The sequence below is a fragment of the Pituophis catenifer genome, unplaced genomic scaffold (assembly GCF_029215685.1).
Source record: "Pituophis catenifer annectens isolate HBS135680 unplaced genomic scaffold, rPitCat1.0.hap2 SCAF_6, whole genome shotgun sequence".
Taxonomy (NCBI): Eukaryota; Metazoa; Chordata; class Lepidosauria; order Squamata; family Colubridae; genus Pituophis; species Pituophis catenifer.
The window spans coordinates 52,761,503-52,781,055 of record NW_027256886.1 but is presented as its reverse complement, the minus strand read 5'-3'; the positions used below and the strand labels follow the sequence as shown (position 1 = coordinate 52,781,055).

General features: G+C 37.2%; 1 protein-coding gene across 1 annotated transcript; it reads right to left on the bottom strand.

The window, feature by feature from the left end:
* Positions 1–626: 626 nt before the first annotated feature.
* KCNK18 (potassium two pore domain channel subfamily K member 18) lies at positions 627–12,499 on the bottom strand. The gene is made up of 4 exons (XM_070946287.1): positions 12,314–12,499; positions 11,890–12,057; positions 8,481–8,646; positions 627–1,438 (listed from the first exon to the last, which is right to left on the bottom strand). Exons 1-4 carry the CDS (start codon positions 12,497–12,499, stop codon positions 627–629), a joined length of 1,332 nt encoding a protein of 443 aa, XP_070802388.1.
* Positions 12,500–19,553: the final 7,054 nt, after the last annotated feature.

Here is a 19,553-nt window from a genome sequence, read left to right as displayed (position 1 = left end):
ATGTTTTAAATGTATTTGTAGATTCATGCAATGCATGATCAATTATCTCTTTAAAATTACAACCGAGAATTCTACCTCATGTTATTTTCTTAAAATAATTGTTGATGTATGATTACAATCTTTGACAGAAAGAAGCTGCATTTCCCTCAATTAAGGATGCGAAGAAGACCTTTCTAATAGGTGCTTCCAGGTGCACTATTAATAATAGAAACAGGTGCTCTTTCAGGTTTTCTCAACATTAATTTTCCAATTTTAGTGGCAATCCCATGCATGCCTATTCAGAACAAATCTGTTCAACTCAATAGGACTTACTTTCCAGCAAACATTGTTGAAGTCAATGAGTCTTATGCTTGAGTAGATGTATCCAGTTCACACTGTTATTCTATCATTTTCATATCCTAAAAGGGGGAAATTATTTTCAAACCAAGTACATTTAGCTGCTCTATGTAGTAGTTCACTTAGTTTACAGCAGATTCCCAGTGATGGTGAGGAGGATATCTGTCTCATCCCTTGCTGATTCTCCATTGGAAAAAGGCAAGCATCCATTCCCTTTATAGAATCCACTGTCTATGGCTCTCATTCAAGAAGTGATATTGCATGCCTTCTTTGGGCTAGATGGATGTTCTTCATGTTGTTTTGTCTGAGACATTTTTTTGACCAATGCAGAAAAGCAGCTTCTTGTACAGACCAAGGATCCTGTCTTGTCCCAGCTTGAAAGCAATTATGACAATTTCCATGCCGACTATAATATAAACTGAGAGAAATAAGAAAAAGTTGGGATGTTGCAGTTTGATATCACCAAAGCCAATGGTTGTTAAGGTGATAAAGCAAAAATAGAAAGCTTCCTCAAAATTTAAAGCTCTTTCCCAGTGTGGAAGAATAGCGGCAGCACAGGAGATGTATGCAAAAACAATAAAAGTCATCAGTGAAAAGGGTACATCCAGCTTTTCTACTTCTTTCCCTATATTATTAATGTTGCTGATCACGTGACTCACCATTGCCCCTTTGTCCAATTCAGGACATGAATTCCATCGTTCAAATCTGGTCAGTTTTGGAGGTGCAAGAAGAGCATTTTCTCTGATGATAAGCCTTTCAAAAATTTCAACATTTTGATTTTGCCCAGGCTTTTTTTTAAAGGAAGAATTATTTTTCAAAGCATCCTTAATATTTAAAGGCTCAAGAAGGACGATTTTGGCTGGCCCAAGCGAAGCCGAGCCTCCCTTTGAATCAGTCCTTTTTTTACAGCAAGATCTAAAAGAAAGCCTGGCTAATACTTCTGATTGTAGTTTCCGAGCTCGATTGTAAGAGATGGATAATATAGTTGCTAGGATGTCACCCATGTCGGTGAGGACCAGGAACATGAGAGGGATACCAAACAATGCATACACCATGCACAGGTATTTCCCAAGTCTCGTCACAGGATAAATATGACCATAACCTGAAACCAAAGAAAACCAGAGAAAACTGTTTAAATATTATTTGTTTTTCTATGGCATTTCAATTTGAACAAAACTAATGCATATGCATATAATAGTTGTTTTGGGGAGTGGTTCAGGTTTTTTTTTATTAATGTTATATTGGAGCATTAATTGTATAACTTCACTAGTTTTCTTTGTCTGCTTATTGATATCTTTTCTGAAAATACATCTTTGTTTTAAATAAATAAAATATGCGTATATCTTTTTTTTAAAATGAACCTATTGCCTGCATTTAAAACATGAAGGCAAATAATAAAATTCTCCTTCTTCCTTGTCTTTCCATTACAGCTATTAGACCATTTTGATATCTTTTGTTTTTTTTCAAAAAGAGCTGTGTAGATCAGAGTTTTCATTGCAAAACACTGACATATCATGTACTGTTAAGACCTGCAAAGGCCTCCAGCTTGTTCCTGTAAATATTTTCATTGGAAGATTTTGAGAAATATTGTTAAATATACACATTTGCAATATGGAATGTAGGTTTTAGCTACTTAAAAGCTTTCTTTTGTTAGCCCTGGCTGATTTTGAAGGTGCCAGTTTTTATACCAATTATTTAGCTCTGTTACAATGTTTTTGTTTTAGAATATTGGAATATTTCCACCGTTTACGGGGAGTTTTATCTCCTTTCATATTAATCTGCCCAGTCACTGGATCATCAGTAGAGGTCCTCCTATTACGGTATATCACTTCCTCAGGATTTATTTTATATCAGTCGAGAAGTAATACTTATCTGCAGAAAACTCTTCCTTAGAGAAAAAGAATGTGCCAAAATGATTAATATTTAGAAGCATGCTAAAAGAAGCCATTTATTCACCATGACATTCCATATTTCAACATGGTGTTTCTCTGTCTGTGTCTTCACCTGTTTAGTTACATGTTTATATGTTCTCTGAAAAAATATTAAGAAGCAGATTGTGATTACCCAGTGGGGCTTAACTTTATAGTTCAACCTTGCACAAAATGTGTTTCCTTATCCCAAATTGCTAGGAAGCTGGATACAGAAGTTTCCCCAATTCTGTCAAAATAGTCTTCTTCATCACAACTGCCACCCAAAACTGATGGAGGATCCTGTGTAGGGCTGTGTTGCATAGAATGCAAAATCCAAGCAATGTGTGAAATTTAGCACTCAATATGGGAACCCTTATAATGGCACACACATACCTTTCACTTTCTCAATTTTGCAGCCAAGGTGATTTATATGTCCTGTTAAGCTCACATCTGTAAGCAGTGCTGAGCAAGACTGATTTTCAGGCTAGAGAGAACAGCTAATTGCTTTAAGTGTCTTTTTGTCCCTTTTTTGTCCTTTAATCATAGTCATCAGAAGGACTTAACCCAGCTGGTGTTCGCCTAAAAATTTGAACAAAGCATCTACTCAAATACTAACGATTTGTGTCTAAGAGTATCAGCCATTGTGAGAAAGAATATTGTTCCTCTATTTTCAAAAGTGTTGGCTTCTCCTAGTTAACTCAGAACACGTACAGTGACTTTGCATCCTATTATGATCATTGACTTTCTTTGACTGCTAAACTAATCCAGAGCTACTTGTCCCCAAGCAGCTTCAGGTTCATGGATCAATGGCAATTAGCTTTCATGGCAGTGTGGCTTCCTATGAAGGCCATCTGCTGAGCGAGAAGTGGGCTTCCTTGTACAGTTTTAGCCACTCTGAGAACAGACTGCTGGACTAGATGGGCAGAGGTCTGATCCAGTATCTTCACTGTGGTCAGAACTGAGTGTCCGGACTGAAGTGCAAGGTCAAAGTTTTTTCAACAATTTTAGCATTATTTTTAATCACTTAAGTCAGGGCTGTCAAACTCACGGCCCACAGGCTGGTTTGTCATGCGCTGGCCATGCCCAGGCCAGGTTTAGTGAAGGGGAAAAAGTCCCAATACTACAATGCTGTGACACCACAAGTTTGACACCCCTGACTTAAGTCAAGGGATAAATGACCAGCAGTGCATAGGGAAACCTTTAAGGCTGAAAGTCATACTTAACTAATTAGGTTTATTGTATTGAACAAAAGTCTTGAAATATGTGATGATTTTCAAACAGATTTCTATTATTAAATGAAATCCTAAAGAACTGTTGCCAGACAAAATATGCAACTGAACTAGACAGCCAGTTAGTTTGCCCAGATAAAAGGCAGCTTCTTCCCTTGTTCCAAATGCACTTAATATTTAATAGTCTGTACAGATTTAGTGGACGCGATGAAACAGATTCACCAAGCAGCCTCATAATTTAGGAAAGCAACATCAATATAAAAACATTTCTATAGCTAAAGATAGCTTTATTGAAAAAGTAGTTTGGTTATTACTTACTGTGTGTGTGTGTTTTATTTTAGTTATTATAGATACATAGGTGGAGAAGGGAATGAAAATAAAAGAATACATGAAAGAATACTAACAATAACAGTCCTAACTATGTCCATTAAAATGTCTCTTTGGCATGGAATGAGGCAGATCAAATAGTCTCAACCCTGAGTAATAATTGTTAAAATTTCATGCTGTTTTTATTTGGGTTCTAAAGTTGAATATAATATATAATAATGACAATTTTAACAGTTGGATGTTGCAGACTAAAGATTATTTTCAGTGCAGGAACCGCATCCTGTTGTTCATATATTTTGGAAGAGAATTGTAAGAAAAATCAATGCAAAGAAGAGATGTAATTTACCATTAACTCCAAATGCTTTATTGCATGGATTTCTACGTGATTATGTATCAACATTTAATGATTTTTTTTCTGTATTGCTGTAAACAATAATTACAAAATATTGACATAATCTCAAGCAAGAGATCGCTGAAGTATGTAAACAGCAAAAGTATTAAAATTCAGTGACATATTGAATTCGCAATGAAAAGCAAATGGGAAAAAATGTCAAAAGGCTGTTCATATTGCATGCAAATCTCTTTTAAAAAATACCGAATACCAATATGACACTGTCAGCCACAAACTATTGGAGAAATTGCTATTATTATATTTGTATAAGAATACATGTACAGTTTGTAAATTTGATTCTTAAATCAATTTAACTAAAAAGTTAAGCTAAAACCTAAAAAACTTATTTCTATATAGGTGCAGAAGAAATTGTTTACAGAATGTTAGTGATAATATTCTAACAGTTAGTTATGAAAATATAATTAAAATAGAATATATACAAGATAGAAAATATATAGAGAAAATATATAGAGAAAATAGAAGATCTCTCTATCAATCTATCATCTATCTAATCATCTACGGTGCTCTTAATCATCCTAATAATCAAACACAAAGCCTTCTCATAATAGTAGCAATTGAACAAAATTTTACTGCTCAATTTTGGAAAATTTAATGGAAAAGTCAATAAATAAAAAGCAAAATAACTTTAGTTTTGGATCAGCATGGTCAATCAGTAAGAAGTAAGGTTATGAGCACTGCATAGATGGAGAAATGAAGTTAAAACTGGCCTATTGATTCAATTGTAGAATTGGAATAGAAATGTTCTAGTCTAGACTCTCTTCCCCATATTTTAAAGATAAATATTACTAACATGATGGGGATTTTTCCTATATGAGGCCCAAGTAATTCTATACAGATACTTGGGAAATATGATTTTGGATCTGCAATTCTGTACATCTAGAACAAGAATTTTCTATTTCTTTACTTGTAAGGCTTGTCTATTCCAAAGGACAAGAGGAATGAGGCTAAAAAGCCACAGGAGAACAGATCATTAGCTGTTCTTTTCCTCCAGTGGAAGGAAGCATATCAGCCAAAGTAAGCTGAGTCAGCAATGTGCCCTAAATTGTTCTCCTTCAAACTGCTCTGAAAGGCTATCCATGTTCTAGCCAAAGAAGCACATTTGGAGTTGAGCAGGACTCACAATAAGGTCCTAATGAATTTGGACTGAATGGTTTAAAATGTGAATGATCAGAATAGGCATAGAATTAGGCACCAAACAATAATAGGTTTAACACCTTAGTACGAAACTTTAAAATGGATGCAGAATGCTATTTGTTCCTATTGGAACTGACAGATGTAATGACTGCACTGATAACTTTATGAATTTAGCTTGTAATCTCTTGAGTTTACTGTAGCCGAGAAGTAGATGACCGGAAATAGCTACCTAAATATTTAAACATATTTATTTGGTTGATGAGATTGCTACTGATATTTCCATGAATGCTGGCAATGTTGCTTGGTGAAGAGTAACATCTTTGCTTTCATTTGGTGAGTAACATTTTTGTTAAAGAGCAATTTATTTCTATAATCCTCCTCTTTGACTCTGGCAGAAATATACTAATAAAATTATGTCTAGTTCCTTAATTGTCCACAGAGCATATGCTAGGAATATTATGACATTAGCAGACTGAATGAAACTGAAATCTTCATCCTGTTCTTTGTATTTCGTTTTTGACATTTTAAGAACAAGGTACCCATTTTTCTGGTTTGCCCTCCCAATTGGAAAATTAACTTAATTTCTTTGAGTTTTTAGGGATGTAGTTGGTGATCTTAGCATATCTAAGTCTTAGGGCATCTATTTTTACTTTTAAATCCAGCACCCCCAGCTAGAAATGAAAAGTGGCTCTAAAAAATTTGTTCCACAGGGTCTACAAATGGGGAGCTTAGGCCAGTCTCAAGCAGGCTAGAATTGCTCATTTCTTTATATTGTTGGAGGGGCACAATGGCTCAGTGGTTAAGACACTGGACTTGTCAGCTGGAAAGCTGACAGCTGGAGTTCAAAACCTTAGCACTATGCAATGGGGTGAGCTCCCATTACCTATCCCAGCTCCTGTGGCTTAGTACTTTGAAAGCATGCAAGTGCAAGTAGGTAAACAGGTACCACTTCAGTGGGAAGGTGACAGTGTTCCATGTGCCTTCGGCATATAGTCATGCTTGCCAAATGACCATGGAAGGGTCTTCAGACAACACTGGCTCCCTCAGCTAAGAAAAAGAGATGTCCAGTCATATCCTAGAGTTGGAGACAACTAGATGGGAAATGTTTACCTTTACCTTTATATCTTGTTGTGGTGCAGCTTTTAGTATCTCTAGTAACTTCAATAAGCATGGCTGAGTGAAGTGATAATATATAGTTGTAATTTGGCAACATCTAACTGGCTATGCATTCTAATTGAAGGATAGTACAACATCAGGAGTCAACCCTATTAAATTTCACAGGATTTACTTGCGAAGTTTCACATTATAGATTTAGATCGCATTAGATTGCACTCACCACAAACTACCATAAATTATTGTTTTTATTTTATTATTGCAATTAAAAATAAAGAAGGCAGAGCAGAAGCCTTGGTGTTGGCCAGCAATTGTTAAACACTTGGATAGCAAAGTGAGTAGCAATATAGGTGCCAAAGACATACCATATTTTTATTTAATCACAGTAGTTGATTCCAATTTTACTGAGGAATTTGAAAAAATATTTACAATTTTTATTCTCAAATTGTGTGATGAACTTAGGAAAACCATACTATGAACAAGTGAAGGTAATAAACATCTGGAAAATTATCAACTTAACAATGATGTTGGAACTAAGACATAACATATATACTATAACTGTTGGTAAGGAAACTCATTCTTATATCCATATTAGTCTGTCCTAATTTTATCTGATGAGTTCTTTTTATATAAGCAAGTACATAATACGAAATATAGGTAGTCCTCAACTTACAACCTCAATTGAACCCAAAATTTCCATTGCTAAGCAAGACAGCAGTTAAATGAGTTTTGTCCCATTTTATGACCTTTCTTACCACAGTTGTTAAGTGAATTGCTGCAGTTGTTAAGTTAGTAACACAATTATTAAGTGAATCTGCTTTCCTCATTGACTTTGCTTGTTAGAAGGTGTCAAAAGTATTCACATGACACTGGGACACTGAAACCATAATAAATATATGCCAGTTGCCAAGGGTCTGAATTTTGATCACATGACCATGGGGAATGCTGCAACAGTCATAAGTGTGAAAAATGGTTATAACTAAGAAAAATGGTCATGCTTTTTTTCACTGCCGTTGTAACTTCAGTCACTAAACAAAAGTTTGTAAGTCAAGGACTACCTGTGTGAACAGACCTAACCAAAATTGGGGGAGGGGGAAATTAATACATTCTGAATCACAAAGAAGCAGGGCAGCAGGGTGGCAGAAATGGAACAAATCTACAGTATCTTTTTATCTATTGTACCAGGAAACAGTCATCTGTGTTAGTTGTTACTAACTGTTGTAACCCAACAGTTAGTTATTATGACTGTTGTCAGGATCCCCAAGACATACAGTATTTGAAGAGAGGGTACAAATATGCAATGCAAAACAGAAAAGCCTGTATAAGCGAGAGAGTTTATGTCCTTGAATGACCTGTATTGAAAACTTAGGTCTTCAGAAGGATTATACTTAGGTTTACTTGGAGAATCTAACCTTGTTTATTGAGGCTCCCAATCATAAATGCAATTCTTTACATCTTAAAGGAAATGCAAGTGGATGCATAATATGAATAAAAGGACAAGCACATATGTGCTAGGCCCATTGGCAGATCCATTGCCAATATGTTCAGCAATATGAACACATTGGCAATGGGTCTGTCGATGGGTCTAGCACATGCATGCTTGTCCTTTTATGCATAGAGTGCACTATTTGGGCAAAATATTTTCACATGATTTGGGATTTTGGCATCATCAGTAAAACTCCTGATAATTTTAGCCCATTTTTGAATGGGTTATTAAATTGATGAAGCTTCATGTCCACTGATGACATTTTCTAGAAGGTCTTTGTTACTGCCGTAATTACAGTACAGATTTACTCAAAAGTAAATCCCACTGTATTTAGCAGGAGTTACTTCCATATAACTGTGAAGTGAAAGACAGTTGTAGAGGTCTAAGTAACTGGTGTTATTTAAATAATCTGGGGCCTTGGATCACATGTGCTGACTTTAAAGGCCTCTGAATTTCATTGATGCTTTTTCTGCTTTACCTTTGGTTAGTCCAAGTACTTTTATTGCAAAATACTTCGTAGAAATCATACTGACCTACTGTGGTGAAGACAGTGCAGCAGAAAAAGAGAGAGCCAAGAAAGGACCATTTCTGTGAGGGATCAGTAAACCATGAAAAGTCAATTTCGTTGATCAGATCACGTGTCCTGTTTGTAAATATCTCATTGTTGGTCTCATTATCTGTTAATAAGTAAGCGAGATGCTGTGATTAGTAAGTGGAAAATTAAAGACTACAGACTACTGCTGTGTTACATCTATAGAACTATGACATGCTGTGGCAATGAAACATGGGAGGTGGCTTATTTAAACTCACATAAGTCTTCCATTGACAGGAAACAACTCCCTCTGATTTTGCAGCTTTCTTCTTTAGTTTTTGAATATGGCTACTCTCTATACTCAATGTTAAGAGAAATGCACAGTTCATTTGATTATATATGCTACAGAATTAGCCTCTGGTATTAACAAGAAAACTTTAATCTGCTTTACAGATTAACTTCTTTCTCAGAATAATAGCTGGTGATATTGAGAAAATGTTGAAGGAATGTTAAGGAAAAAACCCAGATTCATTTAGCACTACTAACAAAAAGCATACAAAAATATTGTTACTGAACGTTTAAAAAGTAAATCAATCTTGAAAACATTCTTGGCATGTTCATTTTTCTTAGACTATCTCTTTCAACAATGATTACACTTATGTTAGATTCAATCTCTAAACAAATGTGCATGCTGAAGTGGTTCCATTATCCCCAGGGACTGGAGGTTTAAGGAATACTTTAGGATTAAAACATTTATGATCTACTTTTTTGTAAATGCTAAGCACAATCTATTTTAGAGTAAATTTCTAAGTCATGCTTTGTTTTATAGCTATTTTTCACATTCCCGTTTCTATTCCTAACTATGTTCCACAATTCATGAAAAGCATAGGAATGATATTGGGGAGGCAGGGCAGAGAATCAGAGAATAAATCTGCCTGCAGAACTAAGAAATCCTTTCAATTTAAGCAAGAAAAATATAATGTTACAGAAACTCAGATTCCCAAATGTATTTATATATTCAAAACAAGAAGAGAATGAGGACACATTTAGTGCAATTAACTTGGTTGCCTCCTCTGCTAACATTGCAAATTCATACCTGACAAATCTTTTGAAAGATTCCAAAGTTTCAGCATAAAGCTCCTGTATGCTTCACCTTCATGGCTCTCTCTGCAGCCTTCCACGTGAGAAAACATGAGAGCTCCCAGAAGACCATAGACCACCAATGAACAAATGAAGCAAGCATGGGGAAAGATAGCCCAGAATACCTGACAGCAAGTCCTTTCCTTTGGCTGCGAAGGAGATGTTCTTAACTTCATCTTTGCAAAACTTCGCATCAAGATCAAACGGAAGGCTTCATGAGCAGAGAGAAAACATCTCTGGAACTCAAGTAGAGAGTCTTCTTTGACCGACCAAAAACCTGTACCTTACTTCTGTTTCATAGCTAAAGAGATCCTCATTTTATAGCTGGGGTTATTTTTACAATATCCAAGGAACCTGGATAGAGATTGCAACCAACTGTGATTTAAAACAACTGTCTGTCAGATGCTAATACATTGTGCAGAAGAAATATTGATTTTTCTCAAGTGCTGTAATGCATGCATATGACGAGCAACTATACGCATCAAGGGTTATCGCCATCTGATAGTTGAAAGAAGAGGCTATTTGTTTATAGAGCTATGTCGTTTGCAATACCCTGCCCTTTGGCAACAGCCAAAGCAAAATTTCCAGTAAGAGAAGGCAAATAGCAAAGAATAGATAATGAGTCCATATAAGCAGGTAATGGATCTTAGTACAATTGGGGATATTCCCCAAGGAGTGTAGATGCAACATCTATTTTTTTTCCAAGAAAGCTACTAGACTTAATACTCTACTAACTACTCTATCTTCCTGTTCTCTGTACCAGTTCACTTTTGAGGCATTTGCTCTGTGCACAACATCTGTATCCTGAACATACATGAGTTAGAATTCTGTTCTTTGTATAAAATTACCTCTGAATATACTGTTGGGTGAAAGCAGTGGTGAAATCCAATTTTTTTTACTACCGGTTCTGTGAGCGTGGCTTGGTGGGTGTGGGCGTGGTGTGGTCTGGTTTGGTGGTCGTGGCAGGGGAAGGATACTGCAAAATCTCCATTCCTACCCCACTCCAAGGGAAGGATACTGCAAAATCCCCATTCCCTCCCCACTCTTGGGGGAAGGATATTGCAAAATCTCCATTCCCACCTCACTCTGGGGCCAGCCAGAGGTGGTATTTGCCGGTTCTCCAAACTGCTCAAAATTTCCGCTACCAGTTCTCCAGAACCTGTCAGAACTTGATGGATTTCATCCCTGGTGAAACAGAAAAAAACATATCTTGTCTTTTCCCCAACTTTATGTCAGTTTGGCAAGCAAGAAAAATATACAAGAGCTGTTCCTTTATTTACTGATGTATCCCAGCCTAGTCCTAAAGCACAATTCAGTGTAGCCAGACTTCTTACCATATACTGGGAAACATGCAGAAACATGACTAGCACAATTTTATTTTTATATTTTGCAGATACAGTCCATCCCTTGGCTCATGAAATGGATGAAGATCATTTCTATCCTTAAGATAGGTAAACCCAACATCAAATCTTAGAGCTCCTGACCAGTTGCTCTTTTGAGTATGGTATATAAATTACTGGAAAGACTACTCTACAATAGGATTATTCCAGTCCTGCTTGAAAATGTGTTTGTTGAGCAAGCAGGCTTCTGTCCTAACCATAGTCGTACGGATCAGGTTCTCTCATTAATTACATACATAGAAGAACGATTTCAAAAAGAACTTAAAACCTCTTTGCTTTTGTGAACCTAACTGCAGCACCCAATACTTTTTGGAAACTAGGTGTCTATAAACTCTTTTAAGTAATAGCCTACAAGAAAATCACTTGGTTCATATATAGCATGTTCACCAATAGGAAGTTCTATGTAATTATGAGAAACAATATTAGTAATGAGAAGACACTCAACAACAGTCTACCCTAAGGATTAATATTAGCACCACTCTTGTTCAATTTATATATAGTCGATTTAACCTGAAATTCATTCCAGAAAATTTGGGTATGCAGATGATTGGGCATTAGCCACACAGAGCAAGTCCATGGAATTTACTGAAGAAACACAGATAGCTGACCTAGCTATCTTAGGGCAGTATTTTTGCAAATGGAGACTTCAGCCAAACTGAAGTAAGACTGTAGTAACATGCTTCCACCTCAACAGCAAGATGGCTCACCATGAACTAAGTGTACAGTGTGAGAATACTCTTCTTACTCGTAACAAATACCCATAATACTAAGGGTTACTCTCAACAGAACATTGTCCTTCAGAGAACACCTGAACCCTGCAGCCAAACTGTGAGCAAGAAATAACATCCTGCAAAAGCTGTGTGATTCTACCTGGGGTTCCTCAGCTTCTATCTTGCAATCTTCAGTTCTTGGACTCATCTTTTCATCAGCAGAGCATTTTTGCTCAATTGATCGACACCTAGCTGATGCTATGTGCAACAGATCAGACACAATAAGATCTAACCCCACTTTTTGATCACCGGCTTTGAGCCATCTCATCTACAAAAGGAAAATGGTCTACTATGAGAGTATAAGAAAATAATTAGTGATATTCACCTGCAATCAATGCAGATATCACTGATGCTATAAACAGCAGGCTTTGCTCCAGGCATTTATCTATTAGGACATGCCAGAAACTTATTGAATAACAACTTCAATCTTCTTCAGGCCTGGACACAAGAATGGTCCTCTTCTGCTCCTCCAAAGTGTCACAACATTCCCTGCTTTACAACTGAACCAAAACATTTCATTTTACCCCATAATCCTCAATAGGGTTAGGACTCAACATGGCAGGTATACTAGCCTTCTCCATAAATGGGGAAGCTCTCCTCTTTAAAATGAAGCGGTGGTGCTCCAAAGCAGACAGTGCAACATATTGTGGAACAGTGTCCTCTGAGTGTATATCAGGGAAACCCCAGAGACTTTCTGTATACAACTCCATCAACTATTACTATATATAGTCTACCTTTGAATTTGTAAACAGAGTAAGTAGTTGAGAATGTAGCTGCAATGTGCTTTTGAACCTTTTTTTGCCATACACTAAATAAATCAGTTTATCTTACAAAAATTTTCTAATTATGAGCAAAAATCATAAAAGCAACATCATGAAACAATCATAAACAACCTAGATTGATAGTTAAAACCAAAACACTAAAATATTATCTTAAAAGGTTAAATCATGGGAATTGGACCAAAGTTTATTAAAACTGAGATGTTTTGTTACTCATCCAAGTAATTTCTTCAGGTAAAATGAAAATTTTGGTAGGCAGAGAGTCAGATAGTTGTTGGGAAAGAACCAACTCTTGCCCATCCAGACTTTCATTTTGACTGAAAAAGTTACTTGGATGAGTAACAAAATGTCTCAGTTTTAATAAACTTTGGTCCAGTTCCCATGATTTAAGCTTTTAAGATATTTTTGGCCTGGATGATTGAAACTTCATTTACAAAAGTATTACCATACCATGTTATCAGAGAACCAGAATTAAATTAATTTCAAGAACCAGTAGGAAATAATCACAATCAACTGTATTTCAATCCTCAATGGCTTATCCCATTATATTCAAATATTCTTAAATGACAGCTGCATATATCTTCATTCAGCATTCCAAGATCAAAAAATTAATCATGACAAGACTATAGGTCAATGACGGCTAACCTTTTCCGGACTGAGTGCCCAAAGCACGCGTGTGCACCCGAACCCCCAAAATGCAATGCGTATGTGGCTCCCGCACATGTGCCCTGCCCTCCCGCATGCACATGTGGGCCCCACACATGCACCCCCCACACATGCGCCCATGTAAGTACCCCCTGTGCATGTGCACACATCCCAGATGCACCCCGCCCCCCCACATGCATGCCCCCACATGCCTCCGCCCCCCCATGCATGCGTGGCAGAGACCAAAGAACAGCTGGCCAGTGGGAGGTGCACGCTCATGCGCAGAGGAACTGAACTGGGGTGATGGCTCACATGCCCAGAGAGAGGGCTCTGCATGCCAGCTCTGGCACACGTGCCAGATGTTAGCCATCATGGCTATAGGTTTTTGAGATTGTGAAACAAACCCTTATTGGTAGCAGCATGGCCATGGCCAAACCTTCAGTCACATGGAGGACTTGGTGCTCTCTGAACTTGTTTGTTGGCTCACAGATGTTGTTAAATGTCTCTATTGTCACCCACCATATTAATAAAGTCTAGATTTATTTCAAAAGTTTTTTTTTATTGTATAAAGATGTGCTATTCTGAAAACACTTTTTTAAGTTGGGAGAACAATGTTTTGTAGACAAATGTAATTCAATTAATTCTACAGATAAGTGCAGAATTATAATGTGTGCAGTTTCTTGGATCACCAAAGTTAGGAAGCTCTTTCTCTGAATGCTGAAAGGCTTTTAGATAATCAGTAACAACTCTCCTTGCATTATTTTATCAATGAACCACTTGGATGCTTATTATATTTGGCAACTGTACTTCAAGCATTAAGTGCTTCTATTTCTATATTCATTGTTTATACATATGCATTAGGGTTTTTCCTCCCTCTAAAAGAATTTATGAAACAAGGAGCAACCATTCCAACATGGCACAGAATGGTCTTTCGAAAGGGTAACAGGGAAAGCCTAGTTAGGAATTAAATGTGGTGGCTGTGGCAAGGAGAATATTTGTACCATTACAACTAACGTTCCTGTTGTAATCATTCCCGAACCTTGGCTGTAACCTAACTTTAAAGAAATATTCCATTGGAACAAAATAAAACATTAAAACAGAAAGTACAAAAATACAGAATAAAAATGATTGCATCTTGCTCTGACTTGCAATAGTATATTTGCATACATCTTTCAGTCCTTAAATAGGTGTAGAATGCAGAAAATAGGCTGTTAAATGGTAAGGCACTAAGAGATATCATGGCTTCTGAGGAAGACCTGTAGTAGTTGCTAATTGCTTTCTATTGCTTTCAAAAAGTATGGTGTTGATGTTCATCCCATAAAGCTAAGAAGATATTAGCTATCTAAGGGAACTGATTTCCCATTTTTCTCCTGCTTAGTTATTATGTTCTGGAGGAGAGAACCTTTTTAAAAATGACTTGTTTTTAGAAGCTTGATTATCAAGCATATGAGAGGCCAGTCTATGGAAAGCATAATAATTGCATTGGCCACCATGCTTTTTGCCTTGAAAATATCTGCAGAGATGCAGCTTTCTTTCTTTTCTCTTTTTCTCTTTTTGTACTTTTCCCCAGCTCTGTAAATTAAAGTATAACTTTTAAAAATTTAAATTGTGCTTGGAAGTGAACTAGATTCCAAGGACTCAACATTCTGGTCACATAATCTGTAACAACATAATGGTGTACAGCCTTTTGCCTATTCTGTGGTTTTGGGTCACTTTTCATGGATAATGTCACACAAAATATAGTACAATAATCTAGATAGCCACAAAAATTTGAGTGATTTATGGGAAGAATCACTGTTCAGATTATTTATTCTGATTCTTGTTTGCGATTTTTCTGACATTTTTCAGAGGCAGCTTCTTACTATAGTCAAAAAGTAATCAGATTTGTGGTGTGGGGCTCAAGAATTTAACCAGAGCAAAAATAGTTTTGGCTGTGCTCTAAATCCTGGATTAATTGTCAGGGCAAGGATTGTCAAGCTAGCTTTTTTTATGATTATTTAATACTGTTGTTTTTATGACTTTTGCTCATAATTGGGAAATATTGTAAGCTGAACAAGGAGAACCTTTATTTTGAGTTAAACTTTTACTAACCAAAAGTGCACTTAGAGTCATACTTTACTGTGGTAGGTTCAACATACCACTGTAACCTAGTTCACCCAATGATAAACCCTAAATTATATGAGTTCTAAACCCAAACAAATCATATTAAAGCTCAGTTGTGATATGAAAACCCATTTCTCATATGAATCTATTTCTGCTTTCTAAATTATTGTTTTGATTTGTCTGCACTGATTTCAAGCAACGTTTGGGGATAGTGATATGTTCTCTGGTCCTAGATAGAAAGGAAGGATGGAGCAGACTACTATACCATGAGTTTCCAGGTGAGTTTCTCTTAAACATTGAATAGAGATGTTAAATAATGAAGTGAAAGGAAGCAAATGGCCATTGGGAAGAATACCAGTATGTGAAAACCTATCATCAAGAATGCAAGAAGCCCCTTTAAAATATGTCTCCATGATATATTCCTTTTAAGCATTCTGAAAAAGCAGTTGAGGATGCGTCAAGATCCTGATGGCCAAACGATTGGAGAGAGAGGACCTGCCTAGCCATCTCCAGCCAACTCCAGCTAAACCAATGGCAAGGACAAGCCAGAAACCAGACAGTTGAGGATATGAACTGTTAATCTCTTTAGAAATGTAAGGTTACTCAGCACCATTCCCATTACGCAAAATAAGGCAGTAACCTGAGGCGCATAACCTAATGAAAAGGCAGAAAGTGGTTGGTTATATAATTATGTTGTCAGTTTTTGAGTCAATTGTTGCTGCCTGAGAAGGTGAGAAATGCTTGTGGCATGTTTGGCTTCAGATACCAAAACAATTTGATGGCTCTTTGGTCCTGCACTCTTGGGCTGAGGGCAGAGAAGGAGACATTCACTGCACCAATATGACTTCAATCAGCCCTGAGACTACAATACAGTTCAATCTGCTTTTTAGGAATCGTAGTTTTGATGTTGGCTAATGGTTATTAATGTGGGAACCGAAATAAATAAATAAAAGTTAAAAAAATAATAAAACCACCAGTGAAACAAAATGAAAACTATTGATAATAAAAACAATAATGATAAAACAGAAAGTGCAACCCTTAACTATATGATCATTCAAGCCATTTGTGCAGGCTAAAATGATTAGTTAACAGAAAAACTATTTGGTCCTGGAACAGTTCTTGCCCTGCAAAAATTCAATCATTTTGTAAGCTGTTATCTAGATTTAGCAGTATGGACTCCTTTGGATGGAATTCCATGAGGGGTGAGGTACATTCTGGATGTGACCTGGTCTTCATGATGTTTCAGGATTTCAGTTCCTTACAACACAAAAGGAGTTGACATGGTAGGGAGCAACTACAAGTCTAAATGCATCTCAGGTGTGGCATTTTCCCCTGGAGTTTGCTGTCCAAAGCAGTAGTGAAATTCAAATTTTTTTACTACAGGTTCTGTGGGCGTGGCTTGGTGGGCGTGGCAAGGGAAGGATACTGCAAAATCCCCGTTCCCTCCCCACTCCTGGGGAAAGGATATTGCAAAATCTCCATTCCCACCCCACTCTGGGGCCAGCCGGTTCTCCGAACTACTCAAAATTTCCACTACCGGTTCTCCAGAACCTGTCAGAACCTGCTGGATTTCACCCCTGGTCCAAAGCCATTACTGCAGGATACATCCCCAAGCACCTTTATACAGTGATAAGGAATCTACTGATAATTCTATAACAACACTTTAATACAGGAGATGAATGAGTATGGCAGATGATAATTGTGTAGCTATTAGCTTCATGTCACATTTTTATTGTTTGAAAAAACACACAATTGGAGAACAGTTTCCCAGGAGGAAAATTAACCCTACCTAAAACTCAGTTGCTGCAATTCACAAAGACTGATCCTTCTAGAATCCATATCATCAAACATTTGTACAGATAAAAATAGTTAGCTCAGTGGCCAGTCCATTAGACTCAAATGATTAAAGAGCTATTTCATCTATTCACATCATTGCTATTTTGTTTAATATAATAATTTGGGCTGGATAGCTGCCCTGAAGTATGCCGCAAATAATGAGTGTTTTGAATTATATATTTTGTTTTTCTAATAGAAGCCAAATGCAGGTTGCTTGCAGCCAACTTGTGGTCTTATTTACCTTCAGTTCATCTAATGCACAGAACTGTAGAAGAAAGAAGGGAGAAATTTATTAACAATTATTGGTCAGATTATATTTCAGGTTGTAGTTAATTTGTCCACTTGCTTTAATTGATAATTTTCTCTAAACTATTATATATAAATCAAAAGATGGGCAGACAAAAATGCATCAATGATATATGGGTTTAAGCCAGGGCTTCTTAAGCTTTTAAACATTCTTTCAAATAGGCCAAGAGTTTACTAATAATTATAATGAAGCCTCATAGTAGTTTCAGCTATAGATTGTGAAACTGGTTATCACTTTGATTGCTTACACGAGTGTTTCTGGCAGTTAAAAATCATAACACAAATGGTCACAAGGGGGCACTGCAGGAACACATCATTTACTTAAAGCAGCCTGTTTAGGGGAACTAAAGGTTGAAGTTTCCATTCTACCTACTGTATTCAGAAATGTTCCAGTGAATGGGAAAATTGTCTGCTAGTATCAAAAGTTTGGGCAATTTCCATTCCAGCTACTCCAACTATGAAGCTGAACTGGCTGATTAGAAGCCAGACTCCCAAGCCATCAGTATTCCATCTGGATCAATGCACAAATATAATGCCTAGAACAACAACAACAAAAATGGTACCATTTACATGTTAACAGGCATGTCTGCATTGGAGCAGGGGGAGTCAAAAAATGCCGCTTACAATTGTGAGATTAAAACCTTGCCCCTTTCTTTGCATATGTTGCATGCTAGATGTTAAAATATATATGGTAGCTTTTTTCTTCCCTTTACTTAGTTAAAACAAGATTCAGTAGAATACATCTTTTCCAGAAACCTGAGACCAGAAGCAATACCACCTGCCTTCCTAAATTCTGCCTTTGAAATATAGTTCCGTTGTTCTATTATCACTATACAGAATGTTGCTTACCGATCAATAATTCAATTAACATTTTCTATAATTAATAATATTCATTATTCTTCCTGATCAGTGTTTTCATATAATCACCAATCCATCTGTTCAGTAATTTTGATCTTGGCTAGAAGATCTTTCTAGAACATCACACAGGACCTTCCAGCTATATCAGGCTTGCCTGATATAGTGTCATATCTAATTAGTTTTTGGAAAGGAATATGAAGACTGCAAGTGAGGCTGAAAAATTGAAACAACATCCAGGAAGCAGACAATGACCAAACAACTTTCTATACCAGTGATGGCTAACTTTTTGCTATCGCGTGCCAGGAAGGAGGGACGGGAGAGGGGTTCGCAGGTGCGTGTGCCCACACCCATAATTCTATACACCCCGCCCTGTGCATGCGTGCATGACCCCCCTCCCCCCTGCTCCTGGCACGCGATGGCCCAGTAGGCCCATTTTTCTTTCTCACCTGGCTCCAGATCCTCTCTATGCATCTGGGGAGGGCGAAAACAGCTTTCCCCACTCCTTGGAGGCCCTCCGGAGACAGGAAACAGCCTGTTTCCCTACTTCTGGTGGGCCCAGAAGCCCCGAAAATCAGCTGGCCGGAGCTGAGCTGGCGTGCCAGGCGACATGGCTCTGCGTGCCACCTGTGGCATGCGTGCCATAGGTTCACCATCACGGTTCTATACTGTTGCAACCTGGAAGAATTAGGCCACTAGGCACTGGGGTCACCTGGAATTGAGGCTAACATCTGGAAGTCTTTACCTATTTTTAAGAAAACCTGGAAATGCTGCATGCTTCCCCCCCCCCAATGTTAAACTAATACAGGTAGTCCTGTACAACAATTCATTTAGTGACCGTTCAAAGGTACAATGGCACTGAAAAAAATGACCTATGACCATTTTCACCCATGACCATTGGAGCATCCCCATCATCACATGATCAAAAATTCAGACACTTCCCAACTGATTCATATTTATAATTGTTGCAGTGTTCCGGGATATTGTCATACATGTGATAAAATGTGATATTGTCATACAAGTGACAAAAATTATGCAAGTAGCATCATTTGCTTCATGATGCTACGTGTTTGAATTTGCTTGTCACATTTGCAACCTTCTGTCAAGCAAAGTCAATGGGGAAGCCAGATTCACTTAACAACCATGTGAGTCACTTAACAATTGCAATGATTCATTTAACAGTTGTGGCAAGAAAAGTTGTAAATTGGGGCAAAATTCACTTAACAAATGTCTCGCTTAG